The sequence below is a fragment of the Suillus subaureus genome, assembly GCF_016647635.1.
Source record: "Suillus subaureus strain MN1 chromosome Unknown BJ212scaffold_31, whole genome shotgun sequence".
Classification (NCBI taxonomy): Eukaryota; Fungi; Basidiomycota; class Agaricomycetes; order Boletales; family Suillaceae; genus Suillus; species Suillus subaureus.
Genome location: NW_024538587.1, coordinates 181,508 through 202,026, shown reverse-complemented (window position 1 = coordinate 202,026; position 20,519 = coordinate 181,508). Strand labels below are relative to the sequence as shown.

General features: G+C 46.0%; 7 protein-coding genes across 7 annotated transcripts; 2 read left to right on the top strand and 5 right to left on the bottom strand.

The window, feature by feature from the left end:
- Positions 1-1,234: 1,234 nt before the first annotated feature.
- Positions 1,235-5,402, bottom strand: BJ212DRAFT_1302201 (uncharacterized protein; the record flags this gene model as incomplete). The annotated part of the gene is made up of 9 exons (XM_041333230.1): positions 1,235-2,238; positions 2,331-2,909; positions 3,071-3,310; positions 3,366-3,589; positions 3,644-3,708; positions 3,761-3,874; positions 4,159-4,434; positions 4,522-5,228; positions 5,297-5,402. 9 exons carry the CDS (start codon positions 5,400-5,402, stop codon positions 1,235-1,237), a joined length of 3,315 nt encoding a protein of 1,104 aa, XP_041189654.1.
- A 493-nt stretch (positions 5,403-5,895) lies between these two features.
- BJ212DRAFT_1302200 (uncharacterized protein) lies at positions 5,896-6,391 on the bottom strand (the record flags this gene model as incomplete). The annotated part of the gene is made up of 3 exons (XM_041333229.1): positions 5,896-6,049; positions 6,102-6,171; positions 6,229-6,391. The coding sequence occupies 3 exons, from the start codon at positions 6,389-6,391 to the stop codon at positions 5,896-5,898; spliced, it is 387 nt and encodes a 128-aa protein (XP_041189653.1).
- Positions 6,392-7,975: 1,584 nt separating this feature from the next.
- Positions 7,976-8,161, top strand: BJ212DRAFT_1278715 (uncharacterized protein; the record flags this gene model as incomplete). The annotated part of the gene is made up of 1 exon (XM_041331447.1): positions 7,976-8,161. A coding segment is annotated over one exon (186 nt), but the record flags the coding sequence as incomplete, so codon positions are not given.
- A 3,785-nt stretch (positions 8,162-11,946) lies between these two features.
- BJ212DRAFT_1302199 (uncharacterized protein) lies at positions 11,947-12,593 on the bottom strand (the record flags this gene model as incomplete). The annotated part of the gene is made up of 2 exons (XM_041333228.1): positions 11,947-12,044; positions 12,191-12,593. The coding sequence occupies 2 exons, from the start codon at positions 12,591-12,593 to the stop codon at positions 11,947-11,949; spliced, it is 501 nt and encodes a 166-aa protein (XP_041189651.1).
- A 2,980-nt stretch (positions 12,594-15,573) lies between these two features.
- Positions 15,574-15,852, top strand: BJ212DRAFT_1250973 (uncharacterized protein; the record flags this gene model as incomplete). The annotated part of the gene is made up of 1 exon (XM_041329712.1): positions 15,574-15,852. A coding segment is annotated over one exon (279 nt), but the record flags the coding sequence as incomplete, so codon positions are not given.
- A 521-nt stretch (positions 15,853-16,373) lies between these two features.
- Positions 16,374-17,717, bottom strand: BJ212DRAFT_1579330 (major facilitator superfamily domain-containing protein; the record flags this gene model as incomplete). Its single annotated transcript, XM_041342242.1, has 6 exons — positions 16,374-16,586; positions 16,637-17,204; positions 17,253-17,278; positions 17,331-17,376; positions 17,429-17,464; positions 17,516-17,717. 6 exons carry the CDS (start codon positions 17,715-17,717, stop codon positions 16,388-16,390), a joined length of 1,077 nt encoding a protein of 358 aa, XP_041189649.1. The 3' UTR covers positions 16,374-16,387.
- A 675-nt stretch (positions 17,718-18,392) lies between these two features.
- BJ212DRAFT_1484003 (major facilitator superfamily domain-containing protein) lies at positions 18,393-20,219 on the bottom strand (the record flags this gene model as incomplete). Its single annotated transcript, XM_041340719.1, has 8 exons — positions 18,393-18,650; positions 18,704-18,752; positions 18,814-19,059; positions 19,112-19,681; positions 19,738-19,761; positions 19,824-19,869; positions 19,929-19,964; positions 20,012-20,219. 8 exons carry the CDS (start codon positions 20,217-20,219, stop codon positions 18,393-18,395), a joined length of 1,437 nt encoding a protein of 478 aa, XP_041189648.1.
- Between the last annotated feature and the right edge of the window lie 300 nt (positions 20,220-20,519).

The window sequence follows — 20,519 nt, the reverse complement described above, 5'->3', positions numbered from 1 at the left end:
TTAGTTCCAACTCAGGCCAGTCACATGAAATGGTGTCCAGTTGGTCTAAGATCCAGTCATGTGATATGCACCAATCACATTGATGTTCAAGCATGCGAGACATGGCACCCTTGGCACCACTTCAAAGCTGTTCCCACAATCTTTCAGACCCAGTTTCTATGTCATGGGAAACTAGGCTGAAAGACCATTGTCCCCAAGAGGGTCTCCACCAGGTGCTACAATAGGCTCCCACCCTTGAGAGGGTTTTTGACTCAAGTTCGTGCAGAGGCTCTCATGGCAAGTATAGTCTGTGCCCTTTGCCCTCACTCACTGCCATATATGGTATGTATAGATCTTCACATCCCTTATGTGCATCTTGCATAGCGCTGTCCACTGCCCTTACTCACAGCCATCTAACAGCCATCAAACAATAAGTTTGGTGAGGTCTTTCTAAATAGTTTTCTTCGCCTTTTCTGACCATACTCACTGTGCTTCACATCCCTTGTGTGCATCTTGCATAGTGCTGTCCACTACTGTTGCTCACAGCTGTCTAGCCACCATCAAACAATAAATTTGCTGAGGTTGTTCTAAACAGTTTTTTTTTTGCCTTTTCTGACCATACTCACTGTGCCAGGTGCTTCATGAGCCTCATGTGCATCTCACATAGCGCTATCTGCTGCCCTTGCTCCCTTGCTCCAGCCCTCACAAGCCTCAAGTGCATCTTGGTCAACTCAATGACTTGACCTTTCCGTTATTTAATGTTTGTTTTAAATGTTTTTTAATCAATACAAGCCTCAAGTGTATCCCTTTCAGTGACTTGACTTTTCCATTGTCTGATGTTTGATCTCAATGTTCATTGTTCCCATGCCAGGGATGTCTGATCTTGATGTTCATTGTTCTCATGCCAGGCCAGGTTTGTTCTAAATGTTCCTGCATCATGAACCTTAGATGTATCTTCTTCAGTGGGACTTCAAATCCCATTTCACAAATGTCCAAAGCATTTCATTCAACCAGAAACAATTGATTTATTGGCACATGAAAGTACATAAGTAAACTATCATTGAAGTCAGTTGTACAACAAGCAAGCATGAGTGAGATATTAACATACAAGACATCAAGAACACGCAATCAAAGCAATGAGTGAGGTATGGACATACAGAAATATCAAGAACACCATCAAAAGCAAGGATGATGGAAACATTAAGAGCATGGTGCCATGGAGGAAAGCATTCCAAAAAACAAGAGGTGATGTCTACTAGTTGCTTTCAGACTGAGGTAGTGATGATGAGTACCCCATTAGAGCAGGTAAAGGGCGCATCCTCTGACTAGAGCATGGTGTTTGTGGCCCATAGTGAGGCTGCCAGTGTTTTCCCAGGTTATATGGTACCCTGCCATCCACAGGTCCTTGTTGAGGAGCAGGCACATGAGTGTCATATGTCCCTGTATGCTGTTGAGAGGTGGGTGGTTGATGAGCTGGCACATGGATGTCATAAGTCTCCCTGTGCTGTTGAGGAGTAGGGGCACGAGAAGGTGTGCAAGAAGGTGTGCAAGAAGGTGCATGAGCAGGTGCGTGAGCAGGTACATGACCATAAACATCTGAATATTGCTGCTGCTGCTGCTGAGAAAATACCAGTGCAGGAGTACCATGGTTTTCCAGATGTTGTTGATGAGCAGGTGGACGAGTCATATAAGCTTCTGTGTGAGCAGCATTAGCATGATGGGGTGCAAGGTGTGTATACACATCATCGTGAGGAGGATACTGGGCATGGCTGTAACTGGCAGTGTTGACACCCAAACTCTGATTCATGGTTAGAAGGGGTTGAGCAGTCCATTGGTAGGTGATCTGATCATGGTGTGGGTCAGGATAGTTCTGACCTTGCAGCACATCAAGATGTTGCCCATATGAAGGTGCTGGAAGGGTCCTGCCATGACTGTAATTATATGGTGCAGTTTGGAGGGCAGGGCTGTGCTGGTCATATGATAGTGGAACCAATGAGTGTGGAGGTTGCTGACATTGAGGCGATGGAGACGAGGGGGCAGATGAGGGGGCAGATGGCTCTGGTAACACTCCTGTGCTTACTGCTCTCGATGATTCGTGCATGTCTGATGCTCCTGATGGTTCTGCTGCTCCCAAGGGTCCTGCTGCTCTTGATGATTCATACGTATGAAGCATCCCACCTTCATAGAAAGCAACTTGTTTAGCTGCTGCAGCCAAACCAGGAATAACCATCTTTGGCTTCGGCCCAGGCTTTGAATGTACTGGACTGTCTCAGAGTTGCAAAGGCACATCAACTATGTAAAAGTGTTATGGTAAGCATGATATACAGGTGATAGAGATGAACCTTACATACCTTCCTTCTTTTCCTCTTCAGAATCAGAGGTGAGCTCATGATAACGTACCCTTGCCCTCTCCTTCTGCAACACAGTCTCTTTTCCCTTTCCCTTGGGCTGCAGCTGCTCAATCAACTCAACATCACTGGACGGCACATGGTGCTTAAGTCTGTGAGTGCTGCCAATGGTCCTTGCCTTATATTTGCAGGACAGAAGTTCTTCCTCATAATCAGACTCATCATCTTGTGGAAGGTCATGATATTCTGAGTTATCTCCCTCAGATCCAGAGGATGCCTTCATGGACTCATTGAGAGTGATGACATTAGAAGGTGCTGGTGTCACCTTTGATTTTGGCAGCATAACTACCTTAAATGGATGTGCAGGAGGTATGTCAACTGGTGTCACCTGTGATTTTGGCAGCATGACTACCTTAAAGGGGCATGCAGGAGGTATGTCAACCGAAATGACAAGGTTTTTCTGACGAACTATGGTGGAAGTGGGAGAATCATCCTTGACAACTATGGGGGGAGCAATGGGCACACTGCCATTTGGCTTCCTGACTTTGGTTGTCACTGCACTTGGCTGGAGATGAGATGGTCCTTCATGATACATGATGCCATTGGCAAGCAACCACCAGCTGTGTAAGTGAATAGAATGTGGTGGGGGAGCCTCCCCAATGATGACAGGTCAACTGTTGTCTTTGACCTCTGGACCTAGTAAGAAATTACTGTAGGTTAAGAATATATAAATGAGTACATACCTGTGGGCCCATGTTTGATCACCAGTGTTCCAGATTTTAAGGCTTCTGCAAGAATGATCTGTTCCCGTTTGTTGAGGTTGTTGATCCCCTTACTCCTTGCATTGGTGCTGCATGTCTCTCCTGGCATAAGAATATCCTCTGGGTAGCCTTCCATAATGAACCCTTGACGGTCAAGGTTGCTGTGGAGCTTCTTCCAAGGGAAATTGCCTGAGCAGACAGTGAGTTTCCCACCAAGCTCCTCTTAAGAATGGTAAGCAAACATCAAGCAACAATACCAAAAGGAATAGATACTCACTGAATAGCACAGTTATGCCACCCTTGATGCATTGAAGAACATCGACCTGGAGTTGCCAATCACCACTGTCAGACACCTCCAGAGCATCCGGGTCAATTTTCATGGCATCTGGAGTGTCTGCTGACACTTTGGCTGATTTACACTTGGGTTGCAGCTCATCCTTGTTTATGCTCAGTGTGCCATCAGGATATATGTCCTCAACCACAGTGAGGGATGTGAGGTTGCTAAAATGGTGAGTTAGAATTCAAAAGTGGTCTACATTGGAGCCATGGACTTACTATACATGGGCTTTTAAATGCCCAATCATCATGTCTTCGTCAGCTTGGCAGCATGTTTGCCAAAACTAAAAGTGTTGAGTAAGGACTTTGATGTATACAAATGGAAGAATGACTTACACTTTCTGCACCTGGCGTTTCATGTATATACCCAAGTGAGGTGTCCTGATTGACTACCTTTCTGCATATGATAAAGACAGCTTCAAAGCCATGTTTGGCAGCAGTGGTGTCCACCTAAGAGTAAGGTCAGCACATTATTTTGATGTATGAAGTGTTGGATGCACCATAGTCACGACTTTTCTCCAAATCTTACTGAATTCCTGTGTTTGCTGCAAAACTGTCTGAGGTCCAACTGACCTCACCTCTACCTGCTCAAATGTCTCAAGGATTTCTTGCCATGAGTCCAGAAAAGCCACTCAGAACACCTTGTAGCATTTGGCTCAGATTGCTGGTGTAATCTGAGCAGCATCAGCTACCTCAATATTGCGAAGTCTTTATAGCTCCTGCTTTCAGTTCACTTTCAAGTAGTGGCCATATGTGTTCCAATGATTGAATGCAGAATGAATTTGTCCATGGGCCTTGTGATATGCATGAGAAACTTGCTGCAAAGGTAAGCCAGTTTTTGCGACAAGATCATTGAATATGCCATTGATGGCTTTGAAATTCTCCCCCAACAATACATTCACCTCATCTGTTCTATGGCCAACCAGTGCACCAGCTAAAGATTCTCTCATGTCATCGTGGCTTTGGAAAGCATCTTGCATACCAGGTTGAGCACCAAAAGAAGGTGGAGTCTTTGCAGGTGTGGGGGGGATAACTCATGTCTCTGGTAAATCTGTGCGGCCATCATACATATTGCCTAGAGTGAAGTCCCCACCCACAGGATCCCATGGAACATCAAGCGATGAGAAGTCGAATTCAGTATTGGCAGTGAATGGACAATGTGTGCCATCAAATGTAGTGGAAGTCCCTGCACTGAAGTCATCTATGGGACTGGCCTGGGGAAGACCTAGCACTCCAAGAGCATCAGCACTCAGTCCAGCATTAAGTGGGGCAGCATGGAGATCCTGCCCGCTGTTCAACCCCACAGGTGTGTGTGTTCCCTGCATAGTAGCAAGGGGAGGTTGCAGAAGGATAATGTTAGGCTGAGGTTGCTGAGCATTGAGAGGAAGGGGAGGTTCACATGGGCCTGAAGGATATCGCTGGGATTCATGTGAAGGATGCTGCTGGGGTTCATGTGGCAGTTCACACAACACAGCTCGGCATGGTACATCACCATATAAGCCTTGCCTACCCTGTGTGGAGTTGTTTGGGAGCTCTTGCTGTAAGATGGGAGTAGGCAATTGTCCTGTCTCAGGCTGGACATTCTGAGCTGAGGGATTGACTTCACCACTCTCATCCAGAAGATTTGTGACAAGTTTCACTCTCCTACCCTGAGCATTTTTGACAAGGCCAGAATCATGTACAGTTGGTTTGATGTGTGCACATAAATGAGTGGGAGTCTGGGCAGCAGGAGGAGATATGTATCCACCACCACCAAATTGCTCCCAGTTGTAGTCAGGGTCCTCTGGGTTGGGATGTGACATTTCTAGACACTGTGTACATGCTTTAGCATTAAATGTTACACTGAAGATTGTGCAATCATCAATAACTCACCTTCAGCGTTTGCAGGAGAAAAATGCTCTTTTTGTAGAGCCTGACAGATGACAATGAGGGTAGGAGGAAGAAAATGCCCATGGCACCTTTGGCTTTCATAGTACATGGTGGACTTGGATGTGCCAGAGCAACAAATGAGATTCACAAAGAAAATTTGCAACCAAAATTCTGTAAAAGAAGAGAAGTCAAAAGTCAAAGTGCTGTTGCACCCAAGGCACTGCGGCAGCACATTGAGGATGATTATTCTGCACTCCTCCAGGAAGGCTCAAAAAACCATGGAAATGGCTAAATGATGAGGGATCCTCCAACTTGGGTGGGAGGCACTGGAGCATCTGAGGGCACAGAAGGTTAGACAATGGTTAGACAAGAGGTTCCTGCATGCACCTTAATCAGCCAATAAGCATGTGAGTCTTTATTTTGCTTTGCCTGGCATTGGCTGTCATGCAAGAAATGCTGCAGAGAGAACTTTTGATGGGAGGGGAGGAATGACAAGATGCCATTGTGAGTTGGGGGGCAGGACAGCCTGTGGGAGGCTCTGGAGGGCTGATGCACACTTGTGCACAATTCAAGCAAGACTTCATTCAATACCTACATAGTAACTACTTGTACAAGTCTGGGGTCGCCCAGGGCTCCACCATTTCAATACATCCTTCATCAATTGCATTTCTGATTTTCTCCTCCCCAATTGCGATGGAATCAACGTGAAAGTGAACAGCGCCAGGGACACTGAGAATGCAGTTAAGTGTATTCTCCCTATGTCAAAAAGATTAAATAAAACAAGCGCCTTGGATAAATCTGTGCTCACCAGCCTGCCACTACACCAATGTAAGCCCCATGTGTCGCACAGAAGACTTCTTGACAGGGTTTGACTTGTACTGGAGTATTGTGACATATTAATAAGGATACATTTGTTAAATTGTTAAATGACACACCTGGAACATTGTAGAAAACAGCCTTGTGTACATGAAGGACAGACTTGTCTGCTAATGATCTCACAGCATTGTCATATCGAGGATGGTTCTTATTGATGACGGTGAGCTCTGGATTTTCAGTGGAGAGTGCACTATTGACAACAAATGGTATGGTCATTGACATGGTCTGCTGGGGGAAAAATTGTGAGAATCAGTAGAGCATGCTCGATGGTTGAAAAGACTCATGGGAGGTACCTACTATTGTGTCATATGCCATTCTGGACCCTCAACTCTAAATCTGCTTCTCCGGATATCCAGATCTGAGATCCGGATCTCAAATGATCTGATCTATCTTTATCTCCCTTCTGGAATCCAAACCCTATATCAGCGCCCAACTCCATTTAGACTGCCCCTGTCTCCGGACTCTGGTTAACCATGTTTCCCTTTTGATTATTGATCCATTACATACATTTCATTTCCGGTGTTCATTATTTGTGATCCGTCCTACTTATTAATAGACTCTGCATATGCTTCATACATAGCCTTTATGTTTGCTGACTGATTCCTATATGATACCTACAGTATATAAACCTCCTGTAACTCTCAGAAATACTCCAGTTCGAATATCATCTTAGTTCCTGCTCATTCCTGTGTCCTCCAGACTCGAGATAAAGTCTCTTGTCATATTCCGAGTCTTAGGATTGCATCCTAGACTACATTTCCGACTCTACCTTACGGGTAGTCCATCCTCTGTTAGTTTCTAGTCCAGACTTTGTCCAGATTAGTCTTATCCGCTTGCCCAGGTGATATCCGGATGTCTGTCGGATTTATCTCACATTTCAGATCCGGACGTCTGCTATCCGCCCTAGTCAAATCCCGGAAACTCCAGATGACCGTTCTAGCCCCTGGAAATTAAGGGCACATACTCGGGAAAGGGGCACAGCATATGAGCTGAGGCCAAGCCCTTGTGATCCAACCCCCTTGAGCACGCAACCTTAACATATCACTTTCGACTTGCCCAAAAGGATGGCATCAGGATCCACCTCAAATTTGATGACAATATATTCTGTAGAAGAAGAGAAGAAAAGTCAAAACACCATTACAGTCAATAGGACAACCTACTGAGGCATGGGAGAGGGACGAGAGGGCATCAGGACTATGTGAGGTACATGTTGCACCTGAGGCACTGTGGCAGCACATTGACTTGTCATTGAGATGACTATTCTGCACAGCCAAATCTGATCAGCCAATCAGTGTATGGATAATGATGTTCACACATAAAAAACATGTCCCCATACCTCCAATGTACCCAAAAAAACATCTAGTGCACATATTAAGATGCTCCATGACATGCCAGTTCTAATGGTATTGACACATTTTTTAATTCAAATGGTATCTGGTCAAATAAACCAACTCTCAAATGTTGCCCACTCATTCATTTCAATTGCTTTAGACTTCTTTACCTCTTTACCTATGGGGTGGAGAGCAAAACACCTCACTCTCACTGATAAAACTGCTGCAACACGTCAACACACAGCAAAGTATAGTCGATCTGATAGGTCCAGAGAACTCTTGCTTTGCGTATTTCTTATCTAAGTACTAACACTGTGCACACAGAGGTAAAAACACTTGTCGACTTTTGAATTCATGCACATATGCCAAAGCCCACAGTCAAAAGGGTTTGACAAAGTCCCTCACTCATGCTTCCAAATCACCCACTCTTGATTCCAATGTTGAGTTGTCATCCCTTCCATCTGATTTAATCAACCTCGCAAGAGCAGATCTTCCAGACACCTACCTATTTCAACAAGCATCACAAAGTGCTGACAACCTTGATGAATCAGATCTTGCACAATGGGATGTTGATCCACCATACCACACTCCTCAACCTTTAGAGACCCCAGCAGAAGCTCACTGGACAGAAAACCTTGTCCAGGTGATCCATGGTCAATGATTTTGAATGGAGAAGGAGGAAGTCTATGAGCATGCTAAGAGGCACAGTTCAGGGGGAGTGCTGGATCTTTGTGCTGAGTTGAGGGAAGCTCTTGATGTATTCTTGAGGCAGTGGGCAATGTTGGACGAGTATGTTGATAGTATGGAAGATTGCAAGAGACACTGTGTGATGGCTCAGTGCCTCCTACAGTGGCGTGCTTGAAGAATCTATCATTATCACAATGAAGTGCACACAATGATGATGGGATCGAATCCATATGCATTGGACAGTAGTATTATCTAGTTAGAATACAGGAATTTGAAACATGAGTGTTCTGAGATAATATCAAAACATGTGCATGTCTCCCTCTCCAAGAGCCGTTGTAGGGATTTCATATTCTGTGGGCTTGTATAGGCAGATATTACTTAGTGTTATGTTCGCACTTTTGGTGCTTATGTAATCATCATAGTTTTCACCATCTACCAGTACCAGTCTGAGACTGAGCAGTTTTTAGCATGATTTCCTACTCTCTCTGAGCACAGAGCTTAGTCCAGAAACCCTTTAGGGTTGAATAGCAGCTAGGCATAGCACATTTAGCCCAACATTAGAAGTCTACTTTCCAGTTCTCTTCTTGTTGTGTTTCCCACACTGTGCAGTGGTACCCATGCAGTGTTGCCACAATCATGGCAAGCACCCAGACACCACAGTCAAAGCTGTTTGTCTGGAGTGCATCAGTCTATAACATATAAGATGAGGCCGTGTTTTGCACCATCAAGGTTGTGACCATACTTACCACTAGAGGATGTGTGAGCCATCCATCGAAGTCAATGTTGACATTAAAAACACGATCATGTTGTTGAGTGATACTCAGAAGATGAGCAATTAATTTCATGATGTCCTGGATGAATTTAGTCATGTAAAAATCTATTAGAGGAAGCTCACAAACCTTGGTGTCACTTTTCCATGGCTTCCACTCAGTGAAGCTGTCGAAGAGATGGAGTTCCTTGCTTTGAAGGTGAATGATGCATAGAACCCAGTGGCCAACATCTGAAGGCCTATGGATGGGAAGAATCCACACCTCTTTCATCCAGTAAGATGTCCATGACATATTGTGCCATAGAACATCATCAGGGGCATTGTATTGGATGCGCAGGAGGTCATGGGTTGAAAGGATGGCATACTGTTCAGCCATTGAAGACAATTGCACTGCCTCTAAGTAAAGAAGAACTGCACACCCATTAATGCAACTGTCATTGAGTAGTGCAGTCCGAGAAGCAAGAAGTGCAATGTCCTTTGGCTCAAATACTTGATGAGGACATCCAAAGCAAGGTGCAGATACTCATTCTTTGATGGTGCCTGGAATAATGATCCCCACTTCTGGTAGAGGTGTTCGGTCAAATGTGATGTCCTAGAAGACTTGTAAGCATAGACTATAGTGTGAACAGTAGAAGAACCATGCTACTTCAGGGATTCACCAACAAAATTTGGCTCCAAGATCATTCACAATGATGTCAATATCATCATCCTCACCACCAGGGACTCTGGCAGTCAGAATGTCTACAAGGGCAGCATCTTCAGGTTGCAAAGCTGTGTGATCAGCATCAGAAAATATTTCTGGTCCAGGCTCTTTGTCTTTGGTAGGTACAACATAAGAGACAGCATACATATTGATCCAATGAAGCGGATGCTCCTCCAAGACACCTGAGAGCTTCTGGGCCAAAGATACAGCATCAGTTGTGTGAGATGCAAATCATGCTGCAGATGCAAGTGAGGTCATCCAACAAGTCTGGATGTACTGAAGGTGCTCCTGTTGCTGGCGAAGTGGGACAAGGAATTTTTCATCTGCAAATGTACTGTGAGATCAGACAAGAACAAGGGAAGGTATGATACTTACAACCTGGTGTCAAAAGGGTGAGTTCTAGTGCTGAGAGCTTGTCACTGAACCATCTGCAGAGATTGTCCGCCTCCAGACCAAGACATTGCTGCTCTTCAACACATCTATCTCTCTTCAACATTGCACAAATGCCATCACAAACATCTTGATCATCCAACCAGCAGGGGACCTTTCCAGTGGAAGGTGTGATCCATATGTCTTCCATCAAACTCTGATCATTGCATAGGTCAGTTAGTTTTGTTGGGAGAGGTGTGGGAAGAGGAATGCTGCAATGTGGATCATAAAGGGCTTCCAGACACTCACAATAGGTGTTGAATTTACAGAGAGCAGCCATTAATGCTGGCTGGCATTTTGCAATCACTTTTCAAGTCTGTTGGTGGAGTTTTGTACCTAATACACAACATCAGGTCAAGTTGTTCAAAATCATATTTCACCTTACCGAGTGCTTGCTGTGACCCTCCTACTGCACAATCAAGCTTATCCCACTCGAAGAAGCTGCCAATGGCACACTTGCGAATGTTCATCTTGAGATTGCATGCTAATAGCAATGTTCAAACAAACTCAAGGTTCAAGCCATCTAGTTCCAGGAACCTGTCCTGAACATTGAGCAAAGCATATAATACTTCCACTTTGTGCATTAGACACTCATGCACTCATTCAAGACTTTCAATTGCATCATGGGTGTCCTCTGACATCTCACCTTTTGCAATTGTGTCCCTCATTGTCTGTAGAGCTTTGTCCGAAGCATCAAGGTCTGCTTGCAGAGCAAGGATGGTGTCCAACTCTTTCTTGAGACGAGCCAGAGCATCTATGCCAGAACATCAGGAGGGCCATGATGATCACAAGGAGCTTTACATACAAGCACAGTGTGATGATCATATTCCCGCTAGGCTTGCAATGGCCATCTTTTGATATAGGTGATGGAAAGCTACAAAACCATCGACCACTTTTCCCACACTCAACCCACTCCAGATGCATATTCCTACGCTCTGTGGACCCATGCATTCACTCCCGCGCTACGCGCATACCTGCGGTCAATTTCCTGCACCTTCGGACTACCTTACAAATGTCTCGCATCAGTCCATTGTCCATCCTACCTCATTGGTATGTATTTTGCCTTGCCTCATGTGTTGTAACAAGTGTTGCAGCCTTATTACATGTCTTTACATATTCCTACTGCCTGTCTGTCCTGTCCCTTCCATTTCCAAGAGGGTTTAGCTAGTATAAAGTGCCTAGGGCAACTACTTCATATTTACTTCCCTTCTGCAGTATTTCCTTCCCTTAGGTTTTACTTAGGAGCAGTCACCATTAGTGCGCGCTTTTTAGCCCCTATTGGTTATCTTATACCTGGACACCTTACCTTGACTTTCCTTACCCATGCAATCAATACCCTTGCCCTCACTTGTTACCCACGCCATTCCTTAAAGACTTCCCTACCCTAGCATCTTGCACTTCCACATTCCTGCGCTCTACATACCTGCACACTTGTTCCCGTGCTCTGTGCACTTTTGGGTCTTTAGTATCATCGGCTGTTCTCAGTAGCAATTCCCTTTAGGGTTGAATGTTCTTGCTTGCAAGTGTAGCAGCTAGGCAGAGCATCGACCTACAACAATATTTTTGGTTAGGCACTTTAACAAGTGTCTAGCCATTGTTGTGTTTGCACAACGGATTGAAAGCTGTGATTCCTTCTGCATTGCCTGCAGAAAGGTTCTTGAATAACTTCACCCTGGTTCATTCATGTGAGTAACTGAACAAGCATCCAAAGTCAACAAACATGTACCTTTCCATTTGTTATTCAGTATCCTTGTCGGATGTAGTGCGTGTGAAGTGCAGATGCAAGTGCATTGACAGCATCGCATGAGTGCTAAAAAAGAGAGCGATATAAGGCGAGCAACTCAATGGATATAGCCATTCAGGGCTGGGAGGGTGCAGTAGGGAATAAGCCATGGAAAACGAGTGTCTGTGCTAAGTTTGCACATCTACAGCTCATTGCATCAATGGAGATGAAATCTAAAAAGAAATTAGCTGATTTAAGTCAAAGAATGTGACTGAGTACTTACAGTCAAAAAAGAGACAGGTAAGAGATGTGTGTTTTTGTGCACATGTGTGCGAGGTGCACAAAGACAGAACCTTTGGCGTTCATTTGAGAGGCACACCTAGTGTCCATGCAGTGTAGTCTAGTTGGATCTCAACTAGTGTAGGAATAAGAGCTTTCCAGCTGTCATACAAGCGAGTAGATGTGAGATCAGGCTGGGTACAACGACTTGGTGTGGATTGTGAAGGAGATTGGGGAGAGCAATTGTCCTGAGGTTCAGGGACATCTTCCCAAGCATTGTTAGCATTGTCCTTGAGAACCACAGTATCCATTTCTGTCTCTGGCAGGACAGGTGGAGTTTCTTCAGGCTTCTGAGTCGCTGAACTGGCAAGTAGACTTGCCATCTTGGCAAGCAACTGATGTTGTTTAGCCTTCTGACCTAGCACTTCAACAAGCACCTGGGTTTTCCACTTGTCTCTAGGTTTCCATGGGCTGGAAAAGTGGGTACCCAGCCCAGATGACATGCTGGGTTGAGCAGTGCAGGTACCCATACAAGGGGCCATGATATCTTGATGGCTGGAGCAGAGGAGTTGAGAAAAATGGCTAAGTGACAAGTGACCATTGTCATTGAGATGGCATCGGATGCTCTTGGACAACATGTAAGGCATAGTCAAGGTATCTAAATTTCAACAGGACATGCAGGAGGAGCGTGCTGCACCAGAGCAGTGTACAGCAGGTGGCAATGAGGCAAATTGATATTTTTAGATTGTAGCTATATTTACATATGGCAGATCCTCTCGGATGAAGGGTCTTTCAGCCAAGTTTCCCATAACATAGAAACCAGGTCTAAAAGACCCTTGATTGCCACCAAGAAGTACTGCCTGAGGTGAGACATGGATACCCAGTATAACAAGACCCATAAAGGAAGTGGGTCATCAGGGAATGAAGGATGGATGACTGATTTATTTCTGTCCTGCCAGGCACTACTAGCATGATCATGAAGTGCAGTGGCCATTGAAAATGTAGGAACTGATTGCGAAACAAAATCTGTGGGGAGCTGGACCATAGGGAACTCTTGAGAAAAGATGATACTGGTAGTCAACAAATCGGTTTCTAGATTTGCAAGGAGGTTGAAGTCGAGCAGCTGAGTGACTGAGAGGGTATGCAAAGGAATAATTGCACAATACTTCATAGGAACACATAGGAGAGTAGATAGTATTTTGCCGTGACTTGTTTCTGACTCCAAGTCACTGGCAGAGGCATTGTATGAACTGGGCATGGTGTTGAAGGGCTTTCAAGTTGATGGAGATTGTTTTAGAGCTCACTGTCCGAGAGCTCACTGATGAATGCCTTAGTACTGAACATTGGAGGATCCATGTTGACTGACAGATGTGAAAATACAACTTGGAAGTGCTCCACACTGGTGAGCGTGAGCGTGAGGATCATTTTGCCATATCCATGTTGCTGCAGGCACTGACAGTGGCTGGTAGTAGGTCAAAGCTATTTCTGAGGTGTCACAGGTCACACACATCTTCAAAGCTTCGAAGCTAAGGCTCAGTTTGTCACACCCAGATCACATCAAAGGTAAGTGTGTATCTCGAAAGTAGACCAGGATGATCCACTTCTGACTCACTCTACCTACTTGAAGCAATGATAAAGGATGTGTGGCAATTGCACAAAGTAGCACTGGTCTTGTTCTTAGATATTGAAGGTGCCATTCCTAATGCGGTAACTAAATGTCTGCTTCATAATATGCATATGAGATGCATTCCAAAGGACATCATGGACTTCACGGAGCGAGTACTAACACTCTGTCAAACACAGTTGAAATTTGATGGCTACATGTCAGATTGGTTTTTGGTCACCAACAGAATAGGACAAGGGGACCCACTATCAATGATTCTATACATTATTTACAGTTCCAACCTGGTCGATGTTGCCATGCCTCGCAGGGGAAGAGAAGCCCTGAAGGAGATGACCTTAGCATTTGTCAATGATACAGCCTTCATCGCTATTGGAAAGGACTTCACCAAGACTCACACAATCCTGGCCAACATGCTGGAATGCCCAGGAGGAGGGTATGACTGGTCAAGAGATTATAATTCCCATTTTGAAACCAATAAATTTGCAATAATGGACTTTTCTATGAACAGATGAAAACCATGCCCCAATATGCAAATTCAAGGTGCCACCATCTGTCCTTCCTCAATGCATTGCTTTCTTGGCATCATCCTTGACCAGGAGTTGCATTGGAGAGCCCAAGTGGATAACGCATTAGCGAGGGGAATGTCCTATGTATTTCAGCTACATCATCTTTCATCTTCTGCTAAGGGCATCCCCATGCGCTTGATGCACCAACTATATCTAGCAGTGGCAGTTCCTAAGATGCTATATGCCACAGACCTTTGGTTTTCACCTGTCTTCCACAATGGAATGGACACCCTACAGAGAGGCTCAATAGGAGTCACCAAGTGTCTATTGGCAGTTCAACACCTAGCAGCCATAGCTATCATGGGAGCCATGCATACAATGGCAACTGACATCCTCAAAGTTCACACCAACCTCCTCCCCACCTCCCTCCTCCTCCAAGACACCTGTCACTGAGCCATTGTTCGTCTCATGGCACTCCCCAGCACCCATCCCTTGCATGCACCTGTATGCAAAGCAGCCAAGCACTACATCGCAGCACATTGATCATCCCTCCATCGTCTCACCCACCGCTTTGCCCTCTCCCCCCAAACAGTGTAAACACTCACCCCAGCTCAACATCCTCCAGCCACCAAGAACCCCTGGACCTCACACATCGCCTCAACCAAAGACACAGCTATCTCTGAACATGAACTACTGACAGACCAGATCCAAATTTACAGTGATGGTTCAGGATATAAAGGCAAGATCAGGGCAGCAGCAGTCCTTTTCCATGCAGGACAGTTGCCCAGGATGCTACAGTATCATCTTGGAATTGAGGAAGAGCATATGGTGTTCAAAGCAGAAGAACTGGGACTTACCCTAGCTGCACAGTTGCTAGCCACAGAACACGACCTCTCCTTCCCTTTATCTATTTCAGTTGATAACCAAGCTTTAATTCAAGCCAGTGAGAGTTTCAATTCATGCCCCAGATCATATCTGGCAGATTGCTTTCACAGGATGATGTACAAGATCGCACAGGAATACAGAGACTTCGACGTGACCATATGTTGGGTCCCAGGACACTCAGGCATCCATGGAAATGAAGAGGCTGACAAGCATGCCAAATCAGCGGCAGAAGGTAGCCACAATAACAGTCCCCTCACTCACCTCCCCCATTACCTCCACCATCGCACCCTCCCACTAAGCATCTCAGCACTGAAGGAAGCACAAGGCAAGGACACTACCCAGCGCTGGGGACTACTTTGGCACAACTCTCCCCGTTTTTATTGTTTCAACCAACTTGACCCCAACATCCTCAAATGCTTGTTCATCAAGCTGTCCTCCAACTTCCCAAAGTGTCTTACCAGTCTCTACATCTTCCTCCGCACTGGCCACGCCCCACTCAACAAGCACCTACATCATATACGCAAGTCTGACAGCCCCTCCTGTCCCCATTGCCCAGGTGTCAATGAGACAGTACACCATTACCTGCTAGAATGTTTGCACTTCCGGCATGACTGCCACACTCTGATTGGTGCCCTAGGGCGAAGGGCCACCTCTCTCCAATTTCTATTGATGGACTCAGATGCCACCCCCCACTTGGTTAGCTTTGTCAACAGAACAAAAAGATTCAAAACCACCCTTGGTGAAGTTCTGCTCCCTCACTCCCCAGCAGGCTGATAAGTTTTGTACAGAACCAAAATGACTACCCACACAAGACCCCCGCCCTTGCATCAGCCCACACCCCTCAGTCCCCACCCATGTCACTACCATACATCACCAATAATACCTTGTACCAACACTCTCTACTCGCACATACAGAGTCACCACTCACCCCCACTGGTCTCAGTCAGCCAGAAAGGGTCCTCCCAATTGCCAACACGCGGGACCACCCTTATACAAATCCAACTGCAACCTTTCGACTCCTGTACCTGCCCGCGCATGCGGCCGAGTACGCATCTCAGTTATCATACCAATAGTCCACACCCTTGCAATTGTACACACAAGTCATCTCATCTTCGATGGGTCGCGCGTCTAAAACGGCTGGCGGGAACGGCGGACTGATGGGGTACGTCCCACATCAGGGCATTCGCGAACTCAGAGATGCGTTGGGGGCACCGGGGGCCCCCCGGACTAGATAGAACTGTCCTCCATAGAGTATTACTCTCCTTAGGACATGAAAATTGAATCAAAAAAAAAAAAAAGATATGATGACCGCAGCGATGTTTATACCTCCCGCTCCAGTTTGTACTGCTTGGAACACCAAAAGAAGCACAGTTGAAACTACTATGGACCACCATGGCACAAGCCGATCGAGCAAACGGCCAAAGAACGGTACAATAATTACACCCAACATTCCAATGAGGCCAAACAAGCCGATGATCATACTGACACGACGGCGTCAGCGAATGAGTGATAATAAGACAGGGTCACTGACGTGGAATAGTAATATGGCGGTCCACCGAGTAGGAACGTGAGGGTCACCCACCAGTTGGTGTAGCATGCGCCGCCAGCCCAGTTTGTTAACATGATCTGGCTGACAAGAGGTTCGGTAATAATATATTTCGCCATGGAACGAAATATCTCAAGGTAGGACAAATCATGGTTCTTCACTGGATAGTCCGGAAGCAACATGTATGCACCACCCAGGACAATACTCTGGATGCCGATAGACATAAAGTACACGATTCGCCAACTTGCGAAATTGGCCACTATGCCAGATAGTACACGTGTGACGAGGATGCCAAGCAGAAAACCTGACAGGACAACTAAGATAGCTGATCCACGACGGGCGGGAGGAGCGAGATCAGCGGCTAGTGGCATGAGAATTTGAGGAGTGACAGACGTCAACCCAATCAGAAACGAGATTATCTCGAACACCAAGAGGTTGTTTGTGATGGCGAGTCCTATTGTTAAGGTAGTTGAAAACACAACCAAGAGCAATATCAACTGGCGACGGCGAAGCATGTCACCGAGTGGTGTTATGAGTAGGAGGCCGATACCAAATCTTACCCATCGTTAACAGTAGCCATTTGTAAGGATTGTATAATCTCACCCAGCTTGAAGTAGTGTTGGTATTCTGTGTGAATGTTAGATTCGCCGATCTCAGTTAGACTTTCGGCTATCCACACCTTGCCACCTCGTCATACGTGACATGGAAAGAAGCCGACAATCGAACTTTGAGACATACGCGTCAAGACAACAAGTAGAAATTGCAAAGCTAACGTACTTAGAATTGGCTGGCAATAATATAGGTTGGCAGCAACTGCATCGAAGTTAAATACGTATCTATGAACGTCCTGGTATTATGGCTTACCTAAAGTACTGCCTATGCCAAAAGACACATTGAGCAACATTCCGAAGTGGAAAGGCTTATCAGAGTCATAACGAAGTCGTCTCAGAATAGGAAGGCATCGAAAGTCTTTCGAGAATGTCGGATCCGTCTGCGCTGGGACAAGCGACGACGGAGTAGGCTGGACTGTTGCCGAACTGACAATTGTTTCAGTGGGAGAGGTCATGGCTCATGCAGCAGAAGGAACGTACCAGTATTCTGTAAGACCTGACCACTAATATACATAAACTTGCCTGTTCGAAAAAGACCACAGTCCTAGTGTAGGTATTTGAGTAACAAAGTCGTGATGTCGATGACCAGACTCAGAGCGGAAGTCCGAATGCCATAGAGCTGACGGTATTATTAGACACGGCTAGGACCACCGAGATCTCATACATCATGCATCACGGGAGACAAGCTGACTCGAACGTCATTGACAAATGAATGCTTCTTGACAGGATGCGCCTAGAAGCTTTCACATTGAGGTCTGCTGGTACCCTGCTATCAGTTAAATTGGACCCTACTCAGTTCTTTCGAGCAACTTCAACCCCTGAGCCAACCAAGTCTGGACGTTCGAACATCATCACGACATTCACAACGAAAAGACAGACTCTACTCGACAAATCTGCTATTTTTGGACAGACATTTGGCCAATTTTCGGTCTGAAATCTGCTATTTTGCGGACAGACATATGGGGGAGCTTCCGGGGGCCTGATGCGGCCTTAATTTTCAGTGGTCTCAATGGTAAATTGCATTACCGTCGCCGTGCTTCCTGTGAGCAAGCTTCCTCAGATCATAAGATGAACGTCTATGACATTGTATCGGACTGCAGACCTTCACCATTTTGCATCGGTGCCTCCATCTACGCCTCTGGATCATGTTCCACTGTTCCCCCCTCGCCACTCCGTGATTTCTCCCTCTCCAAGACAACACGTTTGCGTGCCTCGAGTCCCCCTTCATAGCCAAACCAACGTTTCCGAGGACAATGTGGACCGCGCAGCAATAAAACTACAATTGAGAAGGCTTGGAGCGCCAGCATTAATAGTGAACACGCTCTCCATCCGTGTTGCACGAAAATGTGGGTGCCAACAGACGTGCCCATCACCTGCCCGATGAACAACTGTGGCATCTTGCTTAACAACACACCAATTGATAACACACTGCGGAACTCACCGATAGAATGAGAATGGCGTTTAAACGCGCACGAGCGGCGGAAGATATGCTGTGGCATGATTATTGTGAGTCAACAGCGGTCCCCCCCACGGAAAAACAAATATGTTGACCTTAGGACCCGAGTGGTCATAGACACTTGCTGGGCCTGACGCGCAACATCAAGCCCGAAGCATGCGATGACGACAGCTGCAACATTGATCCCACCTGCAGCAGTCTGCACGGCTTGGGAAACCAGGAGCAAGCCAGTGGCTGTCAAAGTTGCGTACCAAGGAACCAACTTGTCAATGAGACGTCCTGAGAAAGGTACAACAAGCACGCCTAGCATGCCAACGAGACCAAATAGACCAATTTTGAGACTGGAAATGGTCTCAAATTCAGGCAGTAAAAAGTCAGAGGATATGTGCGTACGTGGAGTAGTAATAGGGTGGACCTCCGAGAAGGAAGGTGAGAGTGACCCAAAAACTGGCAAAACAGGCGCTGGATGCAATATTTATAACGGCCACCTGTATCACAAGTGGCTCCGTCACCGCATACTTGGCCATCGAAAATAGGATTTGGAAGTAAGTCATATCACGGTTTTTGGATGGATAGTCAGGAAGCACCAGGTAGGCGCCGATAAGAACGAGTGATTGGACACCAATTGACATATAGTAGACTGCACGCCAGGTTGTAAAATTACCTATGACGCCAGCCAAGACACGAGCGATCAAGACGCCTAGCACAAGACCTGAGATTACCACAGACAATACAGACGCTCTGCGTTCAGGTGGGGCCAGATCTGCAGCTAGGGGCATCAAGATCTGGGGAGTGACATTTGCAACGCCGATCAAGAAGGACAAGGTCTCGAAGACCCGCAAATTCTTGGTCACGGCCAAACCTATCGTTAGAGTAGTGGATATTGCAACCAGCAGCAACACCAGTTGTCTGCGTCGAACAAGGTCGCCGAGGGGGGATATCAAAAGTAATCCCACTAAATACCTGGACCACGATAATAAGTCGTGAACGTTCCATCGGAAACCGATAAGTTCATTTACCCTGCTTGAATGAGGGTGGGGATGCTTGATAACCGAATCATACTTACTATTAGCCCAGATTCATTGAAACAGACGAAATAACACACCGTGAAACCTCTTCATATGTAACATCGAATGATTTCGAAAATTCGACTATGTACAAATTTCAGATCAGAGACACGCACAGCCAATAACTCTTTGCAACAACATACTCAACAGCGGTTGACAATAATACAAGTTAGCGACAGCTGTCTTGCCATTAGCATCCATTCATCATCTACAAAGAAATCCATACTGAATGTGCTGGCAAACCCAAAGGAAACGTTGAGAAAGATGCCAAAGTGAAAAGGTTTGAGGGGATCGTATTGGAGCCTTTTCGGGATTGGTATAAGACCAAAATCTTTTGTGGGCCAACTCTCTTCTGGGGACGCTACAATCTTTTCGGTAGTTGCTTCGGGAGGCTGGTAGTGCGGCCCTAGCTTCTCGATGTTGGAGGGAGACATTAAAGATTAGGGTGAGTCTCAGCGACGGTTGGGAACAGGCCGCCTGCTGAGGGGTGCTACGACGAGGAGTGCGATAAGTATCAAGATACGCAAGACGAGAAGCACTGGGAATGATACTGGTGGCTAGCCTAGTCATATGGTGTGCACGGAAGGTGCAAAAGTGAGTTTAGAAACACAAAAAACACAAAAAAGAAGCTACGCACTTGAGTGTAGGGCACAAACCCGAGAAATCGACAAGGGAAAACGCACAGCTGCCTGTCCTTTCATACACATGACGGCTTATAAACCAGCCGCAGTGGG